Below are 9,782 nucleotides of genomic sequence, written 5' to 3' on the forward strand. Positions count from 1 at the left end.
AAATTCACTTTATATTACTGAATATTATTTACCGTATTTACTTTTAAGTATATACTGTAGTAATTAAATTTTTTTTAGTATTGAGATTGTCTCGTCTTAAAAAAAAGGAGATAAAGTTCATTTTATGTGAAATAAAATTGGATTAAATATATATATTTTAAAGCAAGTAAAGTAAGAGTAAAGATGCGCAGTTTATGTTAAGAAACGAATGTGTAATTAATAATTGCAATGTTGGTCTTGTTTCAATGTGAATTGGAGACCAAACAATGATCATACTTCAGTTACAGTTTTCAAAAAATAAAGTAAAAAGAAAACCAGTAAGGCCACAGGTGAAAATAAAGCTATTTTATTGTCAATGCATTCAACATGAGTAGATAAACTATGAAGTAGTAAATTTCCACAAGAGGAAGAAACACTGAAACTATTCCCCACTGACACAAAATATTACACTTTGTATTTCAAGTAAAACAAATTATTTACATTGTAATGTATAGACTATATCTTAAATCAATATTATTTAATAACACATGCACTCTGAAATATAGTCTGACATAATATCCCCACTTTGTGTCCATAGACGTGAAATGTTTTTTTGTAAATCGTTGTAAACCATGACTTGTGACTACGTTTGCATTTTCTCTCTATATTATGATATAAAATACAACTTACTGTACAATTACATATATTTGAGTTTTCCCTTTATCTCAAATGTTTAGTGCTTCATAAATAGATTTATTTTGAAGTTGAAATGCATTTGCATACACCCAAAACATTACATTTTGTACAGGGGAGCAAAAGTAAACCAAAGTAATCAAAGGACTATTGTCCAAAATGGAAACAAGTACAAGGAGTGCCGTGTATTTTTTGATCGTCTTTCTCCGGGTGGACCACTTAAATCCAGATGGGGCGTTGGTCCCACCTTGTTAAAAAAAATGTCCCTTCTATCTGAGCCTGTGAAAGTCAGTTGTGGGAGGTCATGTGACGCGACAGGTGATGCCGCTCACGGAAGGACTCATTGCAAATGGGGCACTTCAGTTTCTCCTCGCGCCGCCGCTTGACCAGAGGCTCCATAGCGTACTCCTTTTTGTGGTGGGATCTCATGTGGTAAACCAAGTCCGAGGTCATGCGGAAGGAGGCGTTACACTTAGCGCACCAGTTCTGAGCTGGCAGGCACAGGGAGGTGAAGGAGGGCGGCAGGAGGGTAAGCGCGGACGGCATCTGAAGCTGAATCGGCCCGGAGTTCTTGGGCCAGAAGGCAGTGGCGTAGACAAAGGGATTCTGTTTGGACATTCCGCCCGGCACAGGACAGTTGGCGCCCAATTCTGCACCCTGTAATTTGGCAGCAAGGTGGTCAGCCTGGTAGAGTCTAGAAGAGGAGATGGTGTCGCCCACCGCTGGGTGGCAATCCAGCAGTTTGGGCGGCATCACCAGCGGTGAGATCTGGGAGAAGGAGGAGCGAGATGGCTGGCTGAAAGCACTCTTTCTCTCTCCACCGTTACCGTTGCCTTGTTGGCCAAGGGACGTGAAAGCACTACCCAGCGGCGAGGCTTGGGGTGGCTGAGTCTCCGATAACACCTGCCTGATGTTGAGATGCTTCTCTGAAGAATTGCTACTGGGGCGTCCACCGTCTTTGTTTTCAGAGTTGGAGCTCTGGAGGTTTTTGTTGCCGCTATGGTGTTTGAGGTTCTGGGCTGACTTCTTGACCTCGGTGAAGGCGCTTCGCTTGCCCTCGCCAAGACGTGTGGTGCCCAGTGGGGAGAAGGACTTGTGGTTCTCCTCCAGGCCATATGCTCCTCTGTAGTTCTGTGCAGACGTTACGAGCTCATCTTTAGACTTGGACTGAGGATGACCTCGACCTCGACACTCCCTGTCCTCCATTTCAGAGAACTTCCTCTTTCCTGAGCTCTCGCTGCAGATCTCAGCCTCTTTGTCGCTTGGTGGGCTGGTGCGGTTATTTTCCAGGTCCCTGGCCAGGTTGTGAAAGTCTGTCGAGGGTTTGCTGCTGTCCGGAGGACTGCTGAAACCATCGGATCGGCCCAGCTTTGGACTGGTCCTCGTTGGGCTTGTGTTTGGTCTCTCAGCGCTGCTCTCTTTGCTCGGCTCTTCGTCAGCTCCTGTGATGCTTTGCAGCTTTTTGGTACAACGGAACCGCAGATGTGCCAAGAATGGATACTCGTACTGGAACCGCTGGCTGCAGTCTGGGCATAAGTGATGGGAAGAGCCTGCGAAGGAGACGCACAGAAATTAGTTCTGGCAAAAATGACAACAATTCACTGTCTTGAGAGCGTTTGATTCCAGCCCGCTCACCTTTGCTCTTGGAAGGAGCTCTGCTGGAACTAAGCAGCAGGAGGTCAGTGAGGTCTTTGCCGTACCAGACCAGCAGCTCCTCGTCCTTCTCAATCCGGCGGAGGGAGCGATAGAAGAGCTGGCCGTTCTTCACATAGGCCTCCAGGTTCTGTTCCTCTTTGTCCCGGGAAGACTGGACGAGTCGCAGCCACATCAACCCCTCTGAGGTGCTGTTGGCTGCTGATGTGTCCACCTGAACAACACAAATACCGAGTTATTACAAAAGTCAAGTCAAGTAAAACTCTAAAGCTCACAATCTTATATTTAATTAAGATAATAAAAACACTGCAAATATGGAAATATAATGTCACCCAACACATTTGGACTAGAAATTGATCTCTATTAGAAAATCATGATAGACGGTGATGATCCTTTTACTGGAATAAACAATATGAGGCAACCTTTGAGTTTCACTCAACATACAAAAGATGATTATCTTCTTCAAAACAATAATTCAAACAGGATTTTCAATTCTCAGTTAAGAATAAAATGTTTAGCTGGAATTTCAAGTCAGCCTTGGATTTATAGATTAGATAGATTTATATAGATCTTAGCAGATCCATAGATCTAGCTGTTAAATAGATTCATACACTTAAATTAGACTGAAATGATCTAATAACATGAGACAGGTTTTTGTATTGCGAATTCCAGCCGTTGTTAGTTGTAACACAGGAAAAAGGCCTAAATGTAGAAAATATATTTGTTCTTAGAAGATACACAGCAAAAATAAAATCATAAAAGCACTTTGGGTTCCAAGTGAAAATTTTATATTTGAAAATTCAAAATATGATAAATTGTCTCTTGGGCTTATTAGAAATAAAAATCTGTGCTTTTAAATCAAAAGAAAAAATGTGAAATAAAAATAAAACGAAGGCCCACTTACCCTAAAGATGTAAGGCGCCGTGCGTTTGTCGGTGGATTTCAAAGCGATGAAAGCGATGCTGTCGTACAGCGACGTGTGGCTCAACACGCAGGGCCCGAAAAGGGCGTTTTCTGGGATGTCACACGTCGTGAAGACGCTCGTAAAAATATCTGTCAGACACTGCTGGACCGCTTTGGCGTCGCCATCCCAAAGCAACTTCTGCGAGCTGGACTCCTCCATGTCAAACTGCAGAGACAGGAAACGACAGGACGCGTCAGAGACGAGGTGGGAAACAAATAGTCAGCCAGCAGCAGCCGATTACAAAACAAAACAAAATACTAAGAACATTGATTTGATTTCCTGAGGTCCGAACCGGTTGTTTTGAGGGTTCGCCCTCTGCTGTCTCTGCTGGTGAGAAATAAATCTCTTCCGAGACAGATTGACTAAACCAGCTGTCAAGGGGTGTCATTTGGGGCCCATTCCGTTTCTCCTTCCTCCCCTATTCTAGCCGGGCTCGTTAATTAATTCAAACCCCGTCATAAATACATCCCCTTCAACAGCATGATCATAAGTTTCTAAATGTTGTCAGTCATACAAAACAAAAATAAAACAGTCGAAATATTGATAGACCAATGATAATATAAACGTTATTATTATTATTATACAGTGCACCTTATAAAAATGCGGTCGTTAAATGTATCAATATACTTTTACATTATTTTAGTACACGCGCAGATTATTGATGCACCATAGCTGCCTGTCTACGTTAATTATTATGTCGTATTAAAATCAGTATTTGACAATATTAGCATTAGGAGGCCTCTACGGGATCCCATCGCGCTCCTTTCATTAGCAGTAATTATCAGGCTATAAGCGGTATTCAAAACTGGCCTGAAAAGTCTCCACGGTGCTCAGGAGTGACTTACAGAGGCCGTCTCCTGTTTCAGGGTATTTGTTAATGCTATATATTCTGTGACCGACGTATTCCTATATAATATGTCTTCATATCGGGGTTCATGCAGCAGCCCTATATTTATCGGCATGAACAAAGAGAAAGTCCGTGTCTGTCCAGAAGAGAGAGAGAGAGAGAGAGAGAGAGAGAGAGAGAGCATGTCCAATGGGTTTCAAGTGGACTGTCAAAGCCAGTGATTTCGCGTCAGCCAGCCTTCCTCTCCTTTACAAGCGGCAGCGTATGCCTGCTCATTAGCATAATCCACCGCGTTCCCCTCTGAGACTGTAATTAAAGCAGCAGGACCAGTTAATTATTTCTTTTCTCCCTTTTGGAACCCCTGAATGTGCGTGTTTAGACGGCTGCGGCTCTCTCCCTCCCTCCTCTCCTCCCTCTGCCTCTAAAGACAGCAGAAACAGCGCGTGTAGAAACCCGCACCTGATTCACACTTCTTTGGACGTCAATTAATTACACGAACAATCTAGGAAAATAAAAATAAAATAAAATCTAAAAACAAGTGGGCCTGCTCCTTAAAAAATTAATCCCAGTGAAATAATCACATTTCGGTTTTGACTAAATTACAGTTGCGCCAACTATTTCGTTTGATTCTGAACTTAAATTTAAATAAAAAACAAAAAAAATCACAACTTTTGAAATGCGTTTGCATTAAATGGTTCGATTCTTTCAGCCACTGCTAGAGTCGTTTCCGTATTTAATTTGTTTGTTGCTGAATCCATTCGCACCTACATCGCTTGTTTCATACCAAATTAGCCGACGGAATAAATACAGTAAAAAAAAATCCACGGTTGTGCTCAGAGTTGTTTTCTCTTGTGCGTGATAGACGCGCAACCGGCGTTTACGCATCTCAGACAAAGTAAAATGACATCTTCTCTTGTGGATCTGAATTCAAATTAAAAATGGGAAAATCCAATAAATAATGATAGTTTTCAATAAATTGAATATTTTATCCTTGTTGATTCAAATCATTTCTAACTTTCTTAGAGAATCAATGGCAAAAGTAGAGCACTTTACGCACGGATAAATGAAAGCGTTTCCAAAAACAATTTCATTCCGCCAACACACAAAACCCATTTACATGGAGAGGAACTGATGAGGGTCCGGTACCTCACGGAATATGTGCGCATCCATAGACTGGAGGAAACCAGCCACCCTCCCATTCCAACCCTGTGCGGGTGGGGTGAGGGGAGCGGTGATGAGGGGGTGTCTAACCCATCTGCCAAAGCCGTGCCAGGCGGGCAACTGTCCTGGTTGAATTGTGGGTTTTGTCCGCGGCACATCTGCGTTTTTTTTTTTTTGGGCTCTCCTCTTGCGACGCGTTCAGCGCCTGCAAGACGCATCGCTGCGTGATCCGCGCAGAACAAACCCAGAGCTCGTCCCCGCCTCCCGCAAAACTATCAAAACAGCACGCTGTTCACAAACCATACCTGAAGAGGAGGAACAATAATCCACAAACAAATCAAAAACCCGCCTGGACCTCCGGGAAAACACAAGCAGGGGGGTGAAGTGAGGCTGATGCGCTCCCGGACCGGTCCGTCGTGTCAGTCCATCCCCCCCCCCCGGTGCGGTGAAAGTGACGGAGCTGCTGCTGCTGCTGATAGTCGCGGGCACTGGAAGTGACCGAGCGCTGGACGGATAAAGGGACAGAGAGAGAGAGAGAGAGAGAGAGAGAGAGAGAGAGAGGGAGGCGTGCAGATGGGGCCCGCTGCTCTGGCTGACTGGCACAGCGACACACACTTTTTGTTTGCGGCACATAATCTACCCAATGAGGCGTGTCACTCTCCGTCTCCTCCCTTTAACTCTTCACTGACCGGCTGTCATTTGACGCGATTTATAGAGGAGCAGGGGGGCTGAGGAGCCCCTCCCGTTACGATTGTAATTCTAATCACAATAGTCGGTGCTTCTGTTAGAATAAAGTGGCACCTAACGTAATGTGTTTATTATCTAATGGATTAAAGTCAAAACAAATGTATACTAATAATAATAATAATAACAAGTATTATTATTGACTCAATAGACCCCATCAAAACAAACAATCAAACTGAATCCGACCTGTTTTGTGGCTTTAACTCCACGCGGACGGAGAGGCTCCACATCCCCGCTCGGTGTCACCGTGGGCCGCCGCCGCTGCTCTCTGTACTGTGTTCACACTCATTTAGGGGGCGCCAGTGTATAATTTGCATTGAATGAGTAGTTTTCAGTTTGAGGAAAAGGAGAGAAAATCTTCGGATCAGGTAACTCGGTATTTTTTTAGTTTAAAAAAGGAAAAAAGAGACATTAAAAGACGCTAAAACCTGTTTAATCTACACTTCAGTCCATTATTAGATAATGAAAAGCTTCTAGCTTTTAAATAAAATGAGACACAAAGCTCTAAAAATACAAATACAAGGTCTTCCAGGCTTTTTCTTGTTCATTTGTTGTCAAAAACATCCATGTAGTCAAAACCAGGAGACAGTGTGACTTAGAAATATATTTTTCATTCAGCACAAAAAGTACAGTCAGCATGTTACTGCACTGTGTGATTTGGGATTCTTTAATAAAAAAATGTGAATTTTATTTTAGCCTAATCAGCTTCGACAAACAAGATAAAATATTTTTCACACCAGGAGGTGAGAGGACAGATGTGCAGGATAGTACTGTATATGTTTTAGGGGAACTCCATGATGATGATGCTAAAAGGGTGTGTCTGCATGTATGTGTGTGTTTATATCAAATAATGATCACCAGGTCAAATCATCTGGATTAATATATATGGAGTTTAAAAAAGTGATATCCCAAACATGAAAAGAATCACCAGTATTGAAAAATAAGATCAGTGTTAATGCATAATTGGACACGGTTCCAAAATGACAAATTGCAATCTAAATCAAAGGGATAAATAACCATTTCGGACTCAGAGTGTTCTTTTATTAACCATAGATTTACTCAAAACTGTGGCTTAGATGCTTAGATGAACCATGATATCATGCTATTTATTACCTTTTGATTATGTACATTATTTAGTGTAAGTGTTAAACTCCTCACAGTTTTGTCCCATTTCACATTCTAGCAGGTTAGCGTTGAAAGAACTTAAAGAGGCATGCCAAAATTTTGCATAGCAACATTACATTTTCAGTTGAGGATGTGCAAGCTCAAGCCCCAACATCTATAGCTTTGCAGCCTGGTTCCAGCACATAGGCCTAGTTTTTACTCAAGCTAGCCAAGCCACCACCAGATTTAAAGGCAGGACATGAACCATTCCTGAGCTAATGGCAAAAAAATAACAGCAGGAAAAATTGGTCTTGATCTGTAGCAAGATCAAACCCACATTGAATTACAGACACTGGTGGTGGTGGCCGATGATTGTGCTGAGAAAGAGGGGTCTGATGAAATGATGAAGTTGGTAAATCTGTAGACTGTAAGGGTTGTGCTATTGGACAGACATGATCAGCTGATGATAACAGCTGATTTCCTCATTGATAGCCCTAGACATGGACAGCAGAAAACCAAGACATCAATATTCGTCAACGGTCACTTCAAACTAACAGGGCCCGCAGAGTAAATGCTATCTGCTGCTAACTGTACTTTTTGCTGGAGCTATTTTAGGCTGTATCTAGTAGCTGCTGTTTGCTGGTAAAGTCAGTTGCAGTGCATCGACAGCCTTATACCCAAGTCAATCCTCAATGGACTGCAAGTTTTGAGCACCGGGTGAGTGTTAATAAAAATAAATTAGATTTTAAATTCTGCACAGATTCAGTTGTAGTTCTCAATTGCATGGAGAGTATAAACATTACTTCACTTAAAAAAAAGTTTTTCATACATAGCTACATAGTTTATGCAGACGCAGTAACTTGTCAAATTCAAATTTTCAACTGCTAAGGTGAAACTGCAAAGTGTGCAGAGCCAGTAGATCAGCAAGCAGATTTAAAAAATGAAGACTGGCGTCATCAACAGGTGGTGTGACCTTCTCCTGATGCAACCAACTGAAGTTTCTATCAGGTCAAATTACATGTTGGGCAAATCCTGCTTGAGGGATGCAGACCAATGTTCTCACTGCGATTAACTCACATCTATCCTGCAGTATCTTCTGGGAGAAACGCTTATAAATGTGATTCCATAAATAATGGAGAGAAGTTCTGACAGGATCATATTTCTATCATGGGTCAGCAGACCTTCTGGGATATTTTGTGAGCCACTTCTTAACTAAACTTCATCTTTAATTCTCCCTCTGTTGCAAAATTGTGTGGCCTTGATGCGTTAATTCCCTTCCCCTTCATCCAGTATATCAAGAGAAGACAACAAAAGTTTTTTTTTTTTTTTACAAATAGACTTCATCAGATTCACAGAGTTGCACGTGGGATGTACTGTCACGGTGTCTCATCAAATACAATGCATGTTTAATGCTTAGTAATAAAAAAGAAACGCCGCTCTGGAGACAAATGCATTGATCTTAGATGGGTAAACACATTACAGGAAAAACAGTTATTCACCCAGATGTCAAAGTCCTCAACTGCGGGCATGTTGACTGCTACTGTTTTCAAAAGAAGCTGTTTAATAAATCTCTTTTTCCTTCCATACACGAAGTGTGATATGTTGTTTTTAATAGTCAAACACACTCTGCACACATAAATAATATAGGATGAGGATTTATTTTAAAATAGATTATGACATCCCCTGTGTCTGTCTGGGTCTTTGCCTGATGCTAGATACATTGAAGAGCCTCGCTCGAAAATCATGAATCTGTTTATGTCAGTTGCCTGTTGTCATTGCTTTTTTGTTACATTTATTAATGATAATAAGCCGGTGGTCTGCATGCCAAAATCAACAACCTTTTCAATACAGGTATATTATGAGGAAAAACAACAGAGTGTAAATGCGTTTTCTGGCTTTTTCATAAACGATTCCTAACTTTCTATTTTCAGTGTTTTTAAGCTGTAATTTTAAAGTTTATTCATTAAAACCGTCAAGATTCATAAAAAATAGGAGATAAGTGTGGCTTCCATTGTAGGGGCTTGACTTCATACAAACACAAAGCTCTTCCCTTGATGAATTAATCTAGTGTTAGACTGCTGCTTGCACAGCCCAGAGTCCTTGATGGACATTCTCTTACATACACAGACAGTACTTCCCGGTCCGGTTAAAGCTGCAGACACATTCATCCTAAACTAGAACTCCAGGGACAGACTGTTCAGGTAAACTTTAGTCATGTGGAAAATTTCGTGATAAGTTCACTTTTTTTTTTACATTCATGCCACATTGTGGAACAGACTGCAATTAAGATGTTGTGTTTACTTTTTGCATTAATTCCATAAAGATCTTATTTAGTTAGTCCATACTGGTAGACGGCCCTTTATGATGGCTTTTTGTTTTTATGAAAAAGTTGTATCACTTTTTTGTTGTATGTACTTTATTATGAAACCTTGTCATAAATAATAAGATACTGTTAATTAAGTTAATAAATCAATTGATTAAAAAAGGTGATAGACAAGGGACGCCACTGGCCCCCTGCTCAAAGAAGAGCCACCTTAAAAAAAGAAAAAGAGAACTTTCAGAGAAATAAAAAATAATTTACAAAATATTACAAATGTAGTTTACTTTAGTTTCTTTTTCAGCATTTATCTTGTAAAA

General features: G+C 41.2%; 1 protein-coding gene across 1 annotated transcript; it reads right to left on the reverse strand.

Moving 5' to 3' along the window:
• Positions 1-960: 960 nt before the first annotated feature.
• Positions 961-3,454, reverse strand: prdm8b (PR domain containing 8b). The gene is made up of 3 exons (XM_068738758.1): positions 3,230-3,454; positions 2,308-2,539; positions 961-2,222 (listed from the first exon to the last, which is right to left on the reverse strand). Exons 1-3 carry the CDS (start codon positions 3,446-3,448, stop codon positions 961-963), a joined length of 1,713 nt encoding a protein of 570 aa, XP_068594859.1. The 5' UTR covers positions 3,449-3,454.
• Between the last annotated feature and the right edge of the window lie 6,328 nt (positions 3,455-9,782).

The sequence above is a fragment of the Brachionichthys hirsutus genome, chromosome 4 (assembly GCF_040956055.1).
Source record: "Brachionichthys hirsutus isolate HB-005 chromosome 4, CSIRO-AGI_Bhir_v1, whole genome shotgun sequence".
Taxonomy (NCBI): domain Eukaryota; kingdom Metazoa; phylum Chordata; class Actinopteri; order Lophiiformes; family Brachionichthyidae; genus Brachionichthys; species Brachionichthys hirsutus.